The 18,188-nt window shown below is 34.9% G+C and overlaps 1 protein-coding gene across 1 annotated transcript; it reads left to right on the top strand.

Moving 5' to 3' along the window:
• The first annotated feature begins 6,963 nt into the window (after positions 1-6,963).
• On the top strand, positions 6,964-12,768 carry LOC122277110 (protein NRT1/ PTR FAMILY 8.1-like). The gene is made up of 5 exons (XM_043086989.1): positions 6,964-7,152; positions 7,312-7,548; positions 7,599-8,133; positions 11,393-11,471; positions 11,591-12,768. The coding sequence occupies exons 1-5, from the start codon at positions 7,032-7,034 to the stop codon at positions 12,194-12,196; spliced, it is 1,578 nt and encodes a 525-aa protein (XP_042942923.1). The 5' UTR covers positions 6,964-7,031; the 3' UTR covers positions 12,197-12,768.
• Positions 12,769-18,188: the final 5,420 nt, after the last annotated feature.

The raw sequence follows: 18,188 nt of genomic DNA, 5'->3' as shown, positions 1-18,188 counted from the left end.
TATTTCACGTACAAAGTGAAATCGGACATCTATATGTTTTGTTCGAGAGTGATATACTTGATTCTTAGCCAAATGAATTGCACTCTGACTGTCACAGTAAACAGTAACCTCTTGCTGTTTAAAGTCCAAATCTGTTACCAATCCCTGTAACCAAATGGCTTCTTTCACGGTTTCTGTTACAGTCATGTATTCAGCTTCAGTAGATGATACTGCAATTGTTGACTGCAAAGTTGATCGCCAACTAACTGGTCCTCCAGCCATAGTGAACACATAACCAGTTGTCGATCGGCGTTTGTCAAGATCACCTGCATAGTCTGAGTCAACATATCTAGTTACTAGACTATCTTCACTCTTCTCGAACCTCAAACCAACATCTACAGTCTTTGAAATATATCGTAGAATCCACTTAGCCGCATACTAATGATCCTTTCCAGGATTATGCATATAGCAACTAATCAAGCTAACGGCCTGAGAGATATCAGGTCGTGTACACACCATGGCATACATTAAGCTTCCAACAACACTTGCATATGGGACATTCCTCATGTAGTCCCGCTCTTCATCGGTTTTAGGAGACTGCAATGCACTGAGCTTGAAATATGGGGCCATAGGAGTACTCACCGACTTCGTCTTCGAGTCGATGTTGAATCGTTACAGTATTCTCTGCTGAGTAAGATGAACTATACCTTTTACCCTATCTCTGCTGATCTCCATCCCCAGTATTTTTCGTGCTTCTCCTAGATCTTTCACTTCAAACTCATTACTTAACTGAGTTTTTAAGTGATCTATCTCCCCCTGTCTTTTACATGCAATTAACATATCATCTACATATAAAAGCAAATAAATGAAAAATCCATCTGTAAGTTTTCTTAAATATACACAATGATCGTATTGGCAACGAGTGTATTTCAGATCCATCATAAAGCCGTCAAACCGCTTATACCATTGTCGAGGTGACTGCTTCAAACCATAGAAAGACTTCTTAAGACTGCATACCCAATTTTCTTTGCCAGTTTCTTTGAATCCTTCTGGTTGAGATAGATAAATCTCCTCTTCCAGATCACCATGTAAGAAAACTGTCTTTACATCAAGCTGTGCTAACTCAAGATCATATTGTGCAACCAAAGCTAGTAATATCCGAATGGATGAATGATTCACAACAGGAGATAATACTTCACTGTAGTCAATTCCCTCTGTCTGAGCGTAGCCTTTGGCTACCAACCTAGCTTTGTATCGCACTCCATTTTTAGCAGCTTGATCATCTTTCTGATTGAAGATCCACTTACAGCCAATTGTCTTCTTTCCTTTTGGAAGCGGCACAAGCTCCCAAGTCTGGTTCTGGTGAAGAGACTGCATCTCTTCATTCATCGCCTTTGTCCATTCAACTTGTTCACTGGACTGTATGGCTTCTCTATAAGTGGTTGGGATCTCACCCCCTTCAGCTGGTAATGCATATGTCACATAGTCTGCATAACGTGTCGGTACACGTTTCTCTCGTCTCGGTCTGTTAGTTGTTATTGACTCGGGTTGACTTGGAGGTACTGTGACTGGATTATCAATCTCATCTTGTCCATGCTTTCCCAACTTCTTTGAAATAAACTTCACACTCTGTGAATCATCTGATGTTTCGCCATTATTGCTGCCTTCACTGGAATCTTTATGCTTATGTGACTTAAGCATCTCAAATTCATTGAATGTAACATCTCTACTGATGATTACTTTTTTGGACTCTACACACCAGAGTCTATACCCTTTTACACCCGTACTAAAGCCCAAGAATTTTGCTTTCTTGACTCTAGAATCAAGCTTACTTTCTTTAGCATGATAGTAAGCAGGACATCCGAAAATATGTAAAAAGTCATAATCAGTAGCATGTTTACCTCTCCACATTTCAATGGGCGTCTTTCAATCATTGGCAGCTGCGGGTAGTCGGTTGATGAGGTGGCAGGCATATGTCACAGCTTCAGCCCAAAATTTCTTACTGAATCCAGCATTCAGCAACATACATCGCACTTTCTCTAATAAAGTACGATTCATTCGTTTTGCCACACCGTTCTGTTGCGGTGTACCTCATACCGTGAAGTGTCTAACAATTCCCTCTCTCCGGCATACTTCCATGAAGGGGTCTGAAGTGTATTCACCTCCATTATCAGATCTGAGCCGCTTGATCTTCCTGCAGGTCTGAGTCTCAACCATTTTCTTCCAATCAAGGAAGATTTTTAGCACTTCATCTTTATTCTTCATCGTATACACCCACACACGACAAGAATAATCATAAAAAAAAGTTACAAACCAATATTTACCTCCCAAAGATGCATTTTGGGTAGGTCCCAAATATCGGAGTGCACATAGTCAAGTATTCCCTGTGTATTGTATACTGCGGTTCCAAACTTGATCCACCTCTACTTCCCCAATACACAGTGCTCACAAAAAGACAGTTTACCTATATTGGCACCTTTGAGTAAGCCTTGCTTCATCAGTGTTTGCAAAATTTTTTCTCCTGCGTGTCCCATACTCATATGCCAAAGACTAGTGGTGTCGTTATCAGTCTCATCTAGCTTCTCACAGCCTGTGGAAGCTCTTCCATCAACAGTACTTCCTTGCAAGAAGTATAAGTTTCCTCGCCTCAAGCCCTTCATTGCCACCTGAACTCCCATTAGTACTTTGAGAGTTTCGTCTTCAATGGCGATTCTGAATCCCTTTGAATCCAGAGATCCCAGTGAGATGAGATTCTTCCGCAAGTCCGGAACGTACCGAACTTCTGTCAAAGTCTTGACGCTGCCATCGTGCAGCTTTAACCAAATGTTACCTATTCCTTGAGTCTTATAGGTACTATCATTGCCCATAAGTACTGCTCCACCATCAAATTTTGTGAAGTCAGTAAACCAGTCCCGATTGAGACACATATGATATGTACATCCGGAATCCATAATCCATTCATCGGAATGAAAAATGGATAATGAACTTGCCAAGGCAAAATCTGACTCGTCATCTCTGTCCATGACATTGGCTGTGGAGGGTTGATTCTGTTGTTGTCCTTTCTAGTTTGGACAATCCTTCCTCCAGTGTCCTTTGTTGTGACAAAATGAACACTCGTCTCTGGCAAGTTTTCTGCCGACTGATGAATCACGTGATGTGGCCCAGGTTTTTGAATGAAAACCTTTCCTCCTTCCGAGATATCTTGACTGTGGTCTCCCCCTTGCTGTTAGCGTTTCACTTGATGTATCTTGTTGTACATGTTTATCTTTTCTCTGGTACTCATTGCTAATTAAAGAGCTAGATACATTTTCAAAACTAATATTTTCCTTCACATACAATAGAGTAGTAATTAAATGCTCATATGTATCAGGCAATGAATTTAACAGTAGTAAAGCCTTATCTTCATCTTCGATTTTAACATCCAAGTTTAACAAATCAGCAAGAATTTGGTTATAATTATTCAGATGTTCAGACATTGAAATACCTTCACGAAATTGGAATCTAAAGAGCTTCTTCTTCAAGTGCAAACGGCTCTCAATGCTATTCTTCATGAACTTATCCTCTAATTTCTGCCAAAGTACCCTAGCATCTGTTTCTCTCATGACAAAATACTTTTGTTCTTTGGTAAGGCATAATTGGATTGTACTACAAGCTTGAGTATTAAGTTTCTTCCAATCCTGATCAGTCATATCATCTGGCTTTCCTCCCAACGCAATATCCAACTCTTGTTGGATCAAAACGTCCATGACTTTACACTGCCACATGCCCGAAGTTGCTTGTTCCATCGAACTTCTCAACCTCAAACTTGGCATTTGACACAGTGGATCGACGTCCTGAGCTACTGGCATGTTCAGAGCTCTTGTCTCTTCCAGAATGTTCCATTTGAATTTAGAAAAATTTAGACAAAAAATTTCAAAATTCTAACCATATGGATGAGTCTGGAACGATCCAAATAGTAAGAAAGCACTATTTGATTGCTGAAATCGAACTCCGAATGGCTTAGATCAAGCCGAAAATGGATCTGAAAAACGGACGGTTCTGATCTGTCTGGCACGTGGGATGCACGCGCATCACAGTGCAAGTGGGCGGCGAGTGGGCACGTGGATCACACGTGCTAAAGCATTGCGTGCACGTGGGGGAGAATGAGGCGCGTGTAGTACACGCGCTGAACCTCTGTAGGGCGCGTGGAGGCGCATGTGGCGCGTGTCCATCACGCGTCTTCAACCTCTAAAGCGTGTGGGGGCGCGTGGGAGCATGTGGCTCAGTCGTCTTCTTCCTCCGATGCGCGTGGGGGCATGTGAATTATAGCAGATGCACGCGTTGACCTTCTAGGGGCGTGTGTGGGCTCCTCCGACCTCCGTTTTCGATTCTGTTTACAGCAACAGATTCGTCTCGATGCGAGGAACACCCTGGAGTTGTCAAAAATTGATTTTGAGCAACTTGAATTTTTCCAACAGCTCGAACCAGAGCTCTGATACCAATTGTTGTGCCTCCGGCCTGTCCAAAAATCACACAAGACAATTTTAAAGTGGTTCAACAAATTTTTTACGTCCACTAGAGCCTCTTTTATAGAATTTGTACGAGATTTACAAAACACTCTACAAAATTCTATTTCTCTCTCTCACGTCTCTCTTTCTCTCTTCACCCACTGCATAAATTACACTAGCAGAGCTCTTCTTTTATAGGAGAGCAATGGGGGGACACACACCCACTCCTCTTGACCAGAAGAGCCTCTGGAGGTGAGTGGGTGGGTGGACAGTTAGTGAGCATAGAGTGGATGGTTGCAAACCCAAACCTATTTTACACCTTAGGGGTTTATTCAACAAAAATATATGTCTCGTACCTTTTTCTAAAACAATAGGATCCATCATTAAAATGAAATTTATCCTTACACGTGAGTTCCAAATTTTTTCGAAAGACCTACCCATTACTACCCAATTATAGTATTGTGCATATACCAATTAACAAATGAGAAATGATAATTCTAATCCTGAATTTTCCAACGCCATACAATCATTTTTAAAAAAATAAAAAAATATAGGATCCATATTAAAAAATTAAGTTTTTAATAATAGGCTTCACACTTTTTTAAAATAATTATACGGTGCTTACACATTTCATAACTATATGTAACATTACTCTTAACAAATCTCTAAATTTATTTCAATTTTTTACTTTAAGATATACAAAAATTTTATATATAATCATTTTTGCGTATTTTATTAATATGATTGGCTGCGTCACTTTTTGTTAATATATAATAACTGTTTTGGCTAATTACATCAGTAAAATGTATAAAAAATACGTAAAACTGACTGTATTTAACATTAAAATTTAGATCGGCCTATGCATGCATTTTTTGTTTAAAAATGACTTCATATACTACGAGTTTATTAGAAAGATGGCCTTCTATTAATTAACGATATAAGTGGGCTAGCTATCTGTATAAATGTGTATATATACATATGTATATATATTTATTGGTTCATAATATAAGCATAGCACATTTTATAATTAAACAGATAATATATATATATATACAACCTAATTACTTATGTCTATATATTAAATATATTTCATAGCTATTTTATAATTTGTATACCAGTTAGTTGGTAAGATTTAATAATTTCAAATACTAGTATATATGTAAGAACCACATATGAAATATTGATATATACTAATTATCTATATATATTGGTAATTTATTTAGGCATATAATATATTGTTATTATTGATAAATATCAGCTAGTTACGTATTAATTTTTTATAAGTTTCTAATTCAATAAATTATGGGTCTATTTGTTGTAAAAATTTCATTAAATTTAGATTTTTTTATTTTTTATTTATCTAATTTCTTAATTATTAGATTTTATTCAAAATCTAAAAAAAATAACTCGGATCGACTTGACTTGACTTGACAAAAACTCATTTTTTTATCAAACTCAAGCTGAAACTTAGTTCACCAAGCCGAGTTCTAACAAAAATTAGATAAAAATCTAAACCTCAAATTTTGTGAGTCAAGCCAAGCTCATGCTCGAGTTTGAGCTCGATTTTTTTTTAGTTGAGCCGAGCCGAGCTCAACAATCCAAAGACCGGCTCGGCTCGACTTGATTAGTCCTCGTTTGGATTTGAAAACATTTTTAACTCATCTTATCTCATTTTATCATTATAACTTTTTCAAATTCTCACACAAAATATAATAAATAATTCAACTTTTTCAAATTCCAATTCAACCTTTTCAAATCACAAAACAATAATAATAATAATATTTTATTCAACTCATCTAAAACCATTTTAACTCATCTCATCTTATTTCTGAATCCAAACCACATATATAAAATTTATAAATTGAAGTGAGTACCATAAATAATATGAAAAAGAAATTTGTAAGATTATACTTTGTAAGATTAGCTAGTCATCATGTTGTGTGATATGTTTTTAAAATTATTCCGTACAAATTAATATGTTTTCTATTTTATTCCTAATAAGGTGTACCAGAGATGAAAAAGATGAACAACCGAAAGTGATATTGAAAGGTTGCACATAGCCCCTTATGCGATTTGAATTCGATGGAGCCATTCATTGTTCTAGCTAGTTCTGGCACTCAAGATCATGCCGCCACCGGCCAATATCATTAACCGACAACGACGCTAGTAATGCAGCTAAGAAGAAGTATGTAAATTCACGATGCGGTATAGTTTGGTAGTAAGATGAAAATTTTAAATTTTAAAATAAATTATAATTATTGTTTTAGAATTTGAAAAAATTAAGAAAAAGTTATTATTTATTATATTTTGTATAAAAAGTTAAAAAAGTTATAATGATGAGATAAAAATTTTAAATTTAATATGAGGAGTTTTGTCGACCAAACCGAAATGTAGGTAACTTGAACTGCGTGCCATGCACAGTACTGATAACATTCATGCCCGATGTTGCTAAGATATATAAAAGCGATTGATCTGGGCATATAGCTAGTCGGAAAATCTCGTCAATGATCTTTTGAATTTCTTGGTTGCTTGCAGTACAGAACAGTCACGTATTATTCGCCGTTTATGGACGTCAAATTAATGGAAGCAGAAGACATCTACGTCGAAGATGGAACGACAGATTTCCGTAACGAGCCCGCCATCAAGAAAGAAACAGGAACCTGGAAAGCCTGCCCATACATCCTAGGTACGTACGAACGTACTCAGTTTTGAATGTCTATTTTACTGCCGAAATGCACATATATATAAATATATAGAGAGAGATATATAGCTCTAGATGGATCTCCTCATGCTCGCCATCTTCTAGAGAAGATTAACGTAAATTTCTTGATATATATTTCGACAGGAAACGAATGTTGCGAAAGATTAGCATACTACGGGATCAACACGAATCTTGTCAAATATCTCAAATTTCAACTAAACCAACGCAATGTTGTGGCGGTAAATAACGTGACCAATTGGTCAGGGACGTGCTATGTCACACCCTTGCTTGGAGCCTTTCTAGCCGATGCCCACTTGGGAAGATATTGGACCATCGCTTCCTTCTCTATCATTCATGTCATTGTAAGTTTGCTAATTCTCTATTTTCTATGCTAATCATATTGTTTAATTTCCTTACCTAGAAACAATCAACATTTTCTTTTCGTGTGCTAAAGCCACCCTGTGACAACAACATTAATGTTTGCCATCCAACAAGGTTGCAAACAGCAGTATTCTCTGTCGCACTTTATCTGATAGCTCTTGGGACAGGTGGGATAAAGCCATGCGTTTCATCCCTTGGTGCAGACCAGTTTGATGATTCCGATGCAGCTGAGAAGAAAAAGAATTCTTTCTTCAACTGGTTCTATTTCTCCATCCACATTGGAGCCCTTATTGCAGCCTCAGTGCTTGTTTGGATACAATCTAATAATGTGGGTTGGGGTTGGGGGTTTGGGATCCCAGCCGCGCTAATGGCAATTGCTGTTGGGAGTTTCTTCTCGGGCACGAGGTTGTGCAGAAACCAGAGGCCTGGTGGGAGTCCCTTGACACGCATACGTCAGGTCGTTTTTGCATCCTTGAGAAAATTCCGCGTTCAAGTGCCAACGGACAAGTCTTGTCTGTATGAGACTGTCGACGAGGAATCTACCGTCGAAGGAAGAAAAAGGCTTGATCACACGGAGCAATTATGGTAAGTTTTCGTAAGGATTTATTATATTTTACTTAATTTCTTGCGATTAGATCCAATTAATACATAGCATTTTAGATCGCCTTATTTTTGTTTTTTATAAAGTTGCCGTAAATATTGCAATATGTCGAGGTATGTTAATTATATATACATGTTGGGTTATGCTAAATATTGTAATTATATTTAAGAGTAATATTACTATATACAATCATAAAGGATGTACTACTCCCACACATTCTATCTAAAAAATAGTAGAATCTATCATTAAAATATAGTTAAATGACTTTTTTTTATAAAAAATGAACACGCAAGACTTATACATTCTAAAATTTCTTACGTAAAAATAATTAAATTAATTAACAAAAATTTTATGTACAGTTACTTTTACGTACTCTTTTACGTATTTCACTCATGTGATTGGTTGTGTATTAAAAAAAAATTGATGCAGCCAATCATATTAATAGAGTGTATAGAGAATATACAAAAGTGACTATATGTAACATTACTTATTAGTTAAATAAAATCTACATGTAATTAAAGTAGCATATATTATTATAACGTAAGTAATTTGATTCCAATGTTTTGATTCAGCACATTCGCAATCACTCCAATATTTCTCAAGAGAGCTCCCAAGCTCACTTAGGCTATGTTTAGTTGTTAAAGTAATGTCAATTCATTTCAAACTAATCATTGATGTGATTAATCTATTACTTTAATTAATTTTTATAAAAAAAATTAAATACATCTCAACCTATTCATATATTTAAATGCATATTTAAATTTATTTACATTCAAGCATATCTTAATGTGACTTATAAAATATTATTATAAATTCACAAATCAATTCGAATCATTGAAATTATTGAACATTCAAACACGCACTTAACAAAGTTTATGTTGGTTATTAAAACAACTCTCGTTAAGTACTCGGTGTTAAGCTAGCTACTCTAGTGCTTCTAATTAAGTTTAATTACCTGGAAGCTGCAATACCTAAAATCTTCGAATAAATTGATATCTGTCAGTCAACCCATCAACTAATATCACATCGTATTCATGAATTTGACGTTCTATCTGTCCACTTTTTTCTTTTTCCTCAAATGCTCCATCCAAAACATGTCGCTTACCTTTAACCTAGTTTCAAGGATACTACAAGACAATTAAGGAAAAAGATCAAGTCCAGTTTCGATATGATTCAGATCACTTCAATCTTGTTTTTTATATATACAATCTAATTATGTTAATTATATTAAAAGTATTCTAGTTTTTAATATAACTTTTTAAAAGTGGCCAGGAGACGTAAAATGCAGGCATTACCATGGACTGATAAATCCTTTAATCAAAGCAAGTATGATTATAAGTTTCGTACTTTCAATGTCCTTGTACTTTGAAAGTGAAGCCTGCTTGACTTTTACTCTTTGAAACATGGATAATATTGGTCACCACAGCAGCTACCTACTGACTTTAAATATTAGGGACGTACAAGAAATCATAAAATCGGCCGTGACCGACTCAGATAGGTCGAAACAGTTAAGAAATCGATCGGCGGTTGGTAAAGTTTTAGCAAAACCGATTATTTTCGGTTAGGTTACGGTTTGAGGTTGATCCAAATCGTTGAATCAGCTGATGTAATAATTTTTTTTTTTAAAACAAAATTTATCAATATGAAACGATGCCGTTCCACTTAAAGTTTAAGTGGAACGGTATCGTTTCACTCCTATAGTTGTATTTTAGACACAAATTAAAAACAAAATTATTTTCGGTTAGTTTAAGTGAAACGGCGTCGTTTCATTCCTATAGTTGTATTTTAGACACAAATTAAACGACGTTATTTGTTATTAAACCAAACGGTATCGTTTTTCTATAAGGTGAAAAAAAAAAAAAGTAGAACGGTATTGTCTGGTATTAAACCAAACGGCGCCGTTTAGATATTACACAGTCGTGATCTTCTTCTTTCTTCTTCCCTATTTTTGCATTTCTAACTCTCTCTCTCCTCTGCAACTCTCTTTCTCTCTACTTTTTTAGATGAACAATGCTGTCGAGGGAGAACCGAGAACTAACCGTGAACCGCCAAAGTCGATATGGCCAGTTGTTCCCCTTCCCGTCAACCGGTTACGGTCGGTCCGTCCACCATTTTCCCTCTCATCGGTCAGCAACGGTTTTGCCCAAAAACCGCGCCAAATGGATCGGTTTTTACCCTTATTAAATATATATATATACACACACATACACACACATATATATATATATTATATAACATAGATAGTAGTTATATTATGCATACGAGTTAAATTTGAGAGAGTAGTTATTCGTGGCCAGCTTTGTTCCCAAACTCATTTTAATTTATCTCAACTCATCTAGTTAATTATTATAATTTTTTAAATTTTAACACAAAATATAATAAACAATTCAAATTTTTTAAATTATAAAATAATAATAATATTAAAAAATAATATTTTATTCAATTTTTAATTTTCATTTCAATTTAGTTCAACTTTTTTTATTAGATCCCAAGTTAAATTCAAGTGGGGTTTGTCTTTTTTTTCTTAAATATCTCATTTTATTTTTCAAGTTTATTCACGAGATATTATTTATTATAAATTTAGATAATGACACACTTATAATTACTTTACAACTAGTTTACCTTAACTCATTTTAAATCAATCAATATAATTATGATATTTCATTTAAAAGATAATTTTAATTTTAATTAACTACCCTTCATTTTAAGTAGAGTAGTAAACTAGTTAATTGCATGTAGTCTAATTGTACGTAAGTTTATTATTTTCCTATAAGTTTTAATAAAATACATTATAATATACCTTTATCTACAAATTATGATAAATAATCTTTAGAATTTTGTAAGTATCTTTAGACTTACATAGTTTAAATTAATATTATATACATCAATGATTATATTATGAAGATTTAAACAATCTGTATCATATTAAAAATATCGATCGTTTCTGCTTATATTTTAAAATGTTCTAGTTGTAAAATTTAAAAAAAAAAACTTTAAAATTAATAAATAAGTTATTCGATTTTGTGCTAATTAATTATATCTTTTAATAATCAATCACAATCTAATTTTATTCACGGATGGGTGGCTGATTTAATCAATGAATTGAGCCTATCGGAGTGATCGATTGTACATGATTGAATCGATCGTGAACAGTTTCTCAAGTAGTCGACATGATTTACAACCCTTGATCTTCTTAATTTTAACAGTATCATGCATGCATCCTCGGTTTCTTACTTGCGTTAGCACATTCATTGATCTCTTTGCAGGCCTTCCATTAGATATTGTTCATGATTTGGCAATCGGCAGTGATATATACATATATGTTTGTTTTTTTTCAAGCAATATATACATATATGTTGCTGATTCATAATTTCTTTTTCTCAGTTTCTTTGACAAGGCTGCAGGGAGGACTCAATCAGATGGACTCAAAAGGCTTAGTGAATGGTTGGAGACTCTGCTTCCCTTTCCATCTTCGACACCATTAGTTTCATCTTCTGGGTTTCCCGTCTACAACCGTTTCATCGTCCGTTGGCCAGAAAATACACCGGCCACAAGAACGGATTCACCCAACTCCAACGCATAGCAATCGGCCACGTGATTTCAGTCTTCGCTATGCTAGCTGCAGGGACTTTAGACCTCGTGAGGCTCCGCCAGGTGAGGAAGCACGATTACTACGATCTCAAGCACGTACCCATGTTGGTATTTTGGCAAGTGCCTCGGTATTTCATCATCGGATGCGCAGAGGTTTTCACGTTCATCGGGCAGCTGGAGCTCTTCTACGAGCAGGCTCCGGATGCGATGATCAGGAGCCTGTGCTCGGCTCTCTCGCTATCGACCGCTGCGCTGGGAAACTATGCGAGCACAATGCTTGTTAATTTTGTGATGGAGGTTAGCACCAGGGATGGCGGGTCTGGGTGGATACCGGACAACTTGGATTATGGTCATCTTCACTATTTTTTCTGGCTTCTGGCAGTGTTAAGTGTGCTGATCACCTTGGGGATTTATCACAAGAGGCTTCTACGTGCTTTGCCGTGGAGCTGGCCCTAAATATTTCTAGAGAGAAGCTCTATCTTCTATCTAAAAATTCAAACCGAAAACCACCTTAGAGAAGGGTCCGCCTCCCTTCCTCCCTCTTCTCAGATGGAGTTTCATCAAGTATTTAATTTTCTAGTCGGTATTTTAGTTTTTATTTTTATTTTTTTTCTTTTTAGTAAAAATATGGAGAAGCAGTTTTTGATATTTTCTGGTGGCCAATGACCACCACGCGCCCTACTGTTAGGTTCCTAGGCCGCTGATCTTTCAAATCACATATGGTTTTGTCAAAATGAGCGGCATATAATCTACACACACGGATCAAAGTGAGCATGTGATTTCCACGCGCCACCATAAAGAGGGCTCTGCTGTAACCACCCGCGGTGTTTTTGAGGTCAACCATTTCGGTAGATTTAGGATTGATGGTCTGGCACACTACAATCTCCTTACTTAGTGTTTTTTCAGTTTTAAGTGTATTTCAAGTTTTTGTTTATTGTTATTTTGGTTTTTTCAATATTTCCTATTTATTTCTATTATGTTATTTGTATTAGGTGAAAATAAAAAGAAATTGCCTATTGGACTTGTTATCCATAGCAGAAGAACCCTCTCCTCCTTTGGAGGATGTGGGGTAGTTTTCATTCTCCTCTTTTGAAGAACGGGTTTTGGATACCTTCTCATCTTTTGGAAGTTGGGGAATGATTATCTCTGTTTTTATAGAATGTTATATTCTCAGACAAACTGAGATTAAAATCTCTATTTTACAAAATTTCATATCTTAGAAGGTTTTGTCATTAGAGGACTTATAAAAGTTAAGACAATACCTGTCACAAAAAAAAAAAAAAAAGTTTGCGGGGAAGTCTCAAACAGATAAGTAGTTTGGTTTGTAATCTTAGTTTTTCCTGTATTTATTAATCACAGCTGTACCTTCAATTTCATTGAATGAAATGAAGTGTATTTCCATTAAATAAAAAAATTAAAAATAAAGAAAAAGAAGAAGAGGAGGCCTCTGCCAGGTATATGTCTAGCTATTGAATAAAAGCAGCAAAGTGGAAAAGAGACTTTATAAAATTAAATTTAACTATTTTTTATATAATTTATTATATTTATTTTAAAATAAAAATAATATTATAATTTTACGTATCGTATCAAATTATTTTAATCTCTAAAACTTATTTTTATAAAATCAGCTAAAATATTTTTAATTAATTCATTAATAGTCATGCATGGTTCGTTGTTCTTTTATTATCATTATTATTATTATCATCATCATCATCAAGCTTTTGGTCAGGATTTTAAAAGTGGAAGAAAAATAATCTATTTGAATGGGTTTCATCCTCTTATTCTCCTAATTAATTAAGAAAATATTGGGCAACCGATGAATTGGACCCTTTAAATCAACGGATACTTTGTTTATTTATTTAAAAATAATAATAATAATTAAGGAAGTGTTTATTAATCAATTGATTTTTTTTTATAAAACAAAACATGTTTAAAGATGAATAAAAAATATGTAGGGAAAAAAGAGTTATTATATATTTGTAAAATCACTTCATTCTCGTATACAAATGTTATTAATTTCTAGTTTGATGTAACTGTGAAGAATTTGATAATGCTACGTACGAGCCCGTTGGGCTGCTGTGACTAAAGCTGAACAGTCAGGCTGGGAGCCCATTCAATGGTTCATGGATATCTGACCCACCCATACTACTAAAAGGAGTTGCAGAATTGAAGCTCATCTTAGATATATTTCAGTTTTTGATTGACCGATGCATGACATTAATATTCCACGTATCAAATTTCGATTGGCCAACATGACATATTGATGTCACGTGGCAATTATTCTTTTATTAATTTTTTTAAAAGAAGATTAATGAAAATACTTAATTACGATTACGTTTTTTTTTTTTTAAATTCATGTGAAGTTAAAAACTGATGTCTCGAATAGTCACCACAACATTTTGGGACTTTTTCCAAGGTTGAGAGTGGTCGAAAAAAGCTAGGATTAAGTGGGAAAAAAAAATTTTCCACCAAAATTTTTCATGGGATGTTGGTGGCATATAATAAGTGGCGAATACTATTTTTGCCACCAAATTTATTTTTCGTGAGAAAAGATACATTTTTTCCACGATTCCAATTTGTGATAAAAAATAATTTAGTTCGTGGCAAAAGCTGTTTGGATTTAAGCCATTATGGTCCTCAAATTTATTTACCCACTAATATTTTTGGGCGAAAATAATATAATTCCCACGATAATATTCATGAAAAATATGGTGGCATAAAATTTTTTGTAATTTATCTTGTTGTGCCAAAAACATGTTTATAATAGACTTCGTGGTGCCAATTATATCACAAAATGAATTATAGTTGTCAAACTCCACCTTTTCCCACCATCTTGTATGATTGCTAATGTTCATTTTTCATGAACATTTACAGTTTGGTGGCAAATACACATTAGCAACGGAGAATATAGTGGTAAAAAGTATTTGTCACGAGTTACATTCATGGCAAAAGTTCAGATATTTTAAGAAAAAAAAAAGCCAAAAAGAAGAAGAAGAGAGATTTAGCCAAAACTAATCATAACAAATAGTCTAATATAGGCTTAAATAAATATATGCCAACATTAGAGATCAAAATTGACACTTATAATAATTTAAAAAGAAAATATTAGAAAAATTTACATTTGTTTTTACAAACTTATCCATTTCCAATACATTCAAGTTTTAGAAACCAATACCAAATCATGTTTTACAACCTCAAAACTGCTCCATTTAATCCCAACACTTCAAAATAATTCATTTTTATCCAACTACATTCCATGTTCAAACATCAACATAAATGAAGCCAAATTACACAAATATATAGAATACTTACGACGTGCATGGTTAATGTGAGCATTTCGAGTTGGTTTCTTTAACTTCCTTGCTGCAGAGGTAAGAGGATCTTTATGCAAATCTTTGAGAAATAAAAAGGAACTATTGAGGTACTATGAAAAAATGGGAGAGAAACAAAATATTAGAGCATATGGATGAACAAGATATCTTACTTGATGAGTTCAAACTGTGATTGGTTCACACAAAACAATGGTGGTGGTTCCATATGGATGAAGCTGCCCTTGATCAAAATATAGAAAGAATTACAAAAAAAAAAGTCAATGTTTTGGTTCCAAGTCATAAGTTCTAGGATATGTTGGAAAAGATTCACACCTGAAGGGAAAGGAAATTATGCCATAAATACAAGACAAAACGCCCCCAATATAGCATAGATTATTTACAATATTGCTAGATAGAAGCACAATATGGTGACTGACTTTTTCATGAAGCAAATGATACTAAATTAATTCCATATAATCATATTAAAATATTGAAAGTGTCATTCTGCAATAACACTCATTTTTCCATAGCATTTGCCTCTTTTTTTACTTAGGCCCATGCATTCAGATACTCTACATGTGTAAACTGTCCAGATTTATTATTTAAAAAAATAATAAATAAATAAATAAATAAAAAACACACTTTTTCATAGGTTCCTCGAACTGTACTCTGTTTCTTGTTTGAAGGCATCTTCATTTGCATGCAACATGATTTTCAGAGACTTGTTCATCACTATTCCAAACTAAATCAAAAGCTCCAATTTATTGGAATGCTATAAAACTCAAATCGATGCACTTCCTCATGAATTCATCTTTCTCCAGTTAGAAAGCAGACATATAACATGTAACTTGATCGATACATGACCTCACTAACTAAACTAATTTGTCCATATACTACCCTTGCATACAGATTTACAACAGGAGCAATTAAATAATATTTGGTTGAGAGTTCAATACCAACATGTAAAATAGATGCTTACAAACTAGACCATCCATATTCTACAATATCCATATCCACCTACATACAGATCTACATGCACACAGATATGTGTGTGAGTGGGTGGGTGGGTGGGTCATGGGTGGGTGTTCACCTGTATCCTATGCTAGAAGTCTTTTAGACTACTAGAGGTAATGCTAGTAGTCTTACCTTGAACTTAAGATTCATTTCGCAGCCCAATCATTTTTGCAATTTGATGCAAGTAATCTTCAATGCCATCAAACATGAAAGAAGTAGAATGGAAGGAGATCTGCTCTTCATCCAAGGAGAATGCAACAACCATGTGAAATGACAAAAGCTGCATAGGAGCTGTAAAATACAAACATAATGCCCCCAATCACTTTCATAGCAATATTGATTGCAACTATATGTCAAACCTGTTTGATTGCAACAAATGGCACCAAAACTTGTTAAATGACAACCCCATATTGCTAACAGTTACCTCAAATTCATGTAATTTCAAAAGCAACTACCCAAACCTTGCTAATCAGCAGGACAATTGAATTATAATTTTTTTCAACAGACATAAAATGAGATAAATTAAAACCTAGATACAAACCAAAAAAAATACAATGAAATTTTCCTACGAGGCTGCAAGAGCCCAGATTCGGTGATGCAGGGACATTCTTTGATCTCTGTAATAGCAAGTGCAAGTTATTATCAATGGCACAAATACTTTGATATTTATATCTACGGAATATTTTCAGACACTAGCATCAATTTTCATACATCAATGGCACAAATATTTTCAGACATTAATGGCAAAGAACAGAGATCCACTATCTATTGCAAATAACAAATATTAGTGAAACTCACAAATGCCTACAAAAACTAGGGTTTTGAGTTAGTAAGAACATATCTCAGTGCAATGCAATCAAGAAGAAATTCAAATACGTACAACCAAGGATAGATCTCGAAATACATACCCTAAATCACAAAAAGAATCTGAAATTACAAGGGGCTCTTATAGAGATGAGAGAAACAGAGAGATGAGGGAGAGACCGTGGGGTATCGGGGCTTGAAGAGGGAGAAATTTGGGTGGATGTGAGAGAGCTTCGAGCACGACTGAGAGGAAATCGACGCTTAGGCTTGCGACGGCGCATGACGGCAAGGAGGGGGAGAGGGAGAAAGGGTTCGGCGACGGCGTCGTGGTGTTGTCGACAGCGGCAACGCGGGCTAGCTAGGGTGGTCACAAGAGGGGACGGCATAGGTGGGGGGGAGGGGGGAGGCGAGAAAGAGGAAATGAGAGAGGGATTAGAGTTTTGGGCGCCCGGGAGGTTTGTTTTTGTGAGTTTTGGCGCCGAGTAAAATTCACTGAGTATTTAAATTTTAATTGTGACTAACATTTTCATCGCTAAAAATAGATAAGCCACACTGACGAGAATACAAATTAAATAATTTTTTGCAATGACTTTATTTCATGGTAAAAAGACAATCTAACTCGTCACAATAAGACTTTTTTTCACTAAAAGTCCATATGTTGTCCATGTTTATTATTCAGGAAACAAGTTGGTCACAAAAATTACGGAGGTGGTAGAAAAAAATCTTTTGCCATTAAATATTATCGACCATGACAATCTCATAGAAAAAAGCCTATGTTTATTCTCTCCAATAATTTTAGTGGCAAAAGGCCACTTTTTCCCACGATATTATGTCGTGAAAAAAGAACTCGTGGCAAAAGCCCCAATTTGTTGTAGTGAGTAAGAACTTGAAAATACAAATATAGATTTTAAGAGTAACCCAATCTTCGCTTGGTACCTTAATACTTGATAATGTTTACAATATATTCCAAAACCATAGCAATTAAAATTAATTCATTTTATTTTGTGCACGTTTTTGTATTTAGTTGCAGGTAAGACAAGGTAAGTGCGCTCTATAATGAAAACCATTTATAGAAGACTGTAGGATCAAAATTTCAAAAGGTAAGAGAACTCCTGATCATGCTCATGATCTCATTATCAAGTGTTTGATGATTAAATTCTATTCATCACTCTATTAATCATCATTTTCTCACTATTCTTTTGTTAGTGTGCCTTCTGCAGACACATTACAGCACCAGCAGTTTCCTCTCAAGGACTTGGGTTCCCTCAACTACTTTTTCTTGGCATCCAGGCCACACGTACAGCTAGCTGCTGGCTTGC

The sequence above is a fragment of the Carya illinoinensis genome, chromosome 9 (assembly GCF_018687715.1).
Source record: "Carya illinoinensis cultivar Pawnee chromosome 9, C.illinoinensisPawnee_v1, whole genome shotgun sequence".
In the NCBI taxonomy this organism is placed as follows: domain Eukaryota; kingdom Viridiplantae; phylum Streptophyta; class Magnoliopsida; order Fagales; family Juglandaceae; genus Carya; species Carya illinoinensis.
This window is presented reverse-complemented; position numbering and strand designations above follow the sequence as displayed.

Excerpts from the sequence above, each read along its gene's own strand:
- LOC122277110 (XM_043086989.1), top strand. The coding sequence starts at position 7,032 with ATGGACGTCAAATTAATGGAAGCAGAAGACATCTACGTCGAAGATGGA. Across the intron at positions 7,153-7,311 it reads AGCCTGCCCATACATCCTAG|GAAACGAATGTTGCGAAAGA; the intron begins GTACGTACGAAC and ends ATATTTCGACAG. Across the intron at positions 11,472-11,590 it reads GCAGTGATATATACATATAT|ATGGTTGGAGACTCTGCTTC; the intron begins GTTTGTTTTTTT and ends AAGGCTTAGTGA.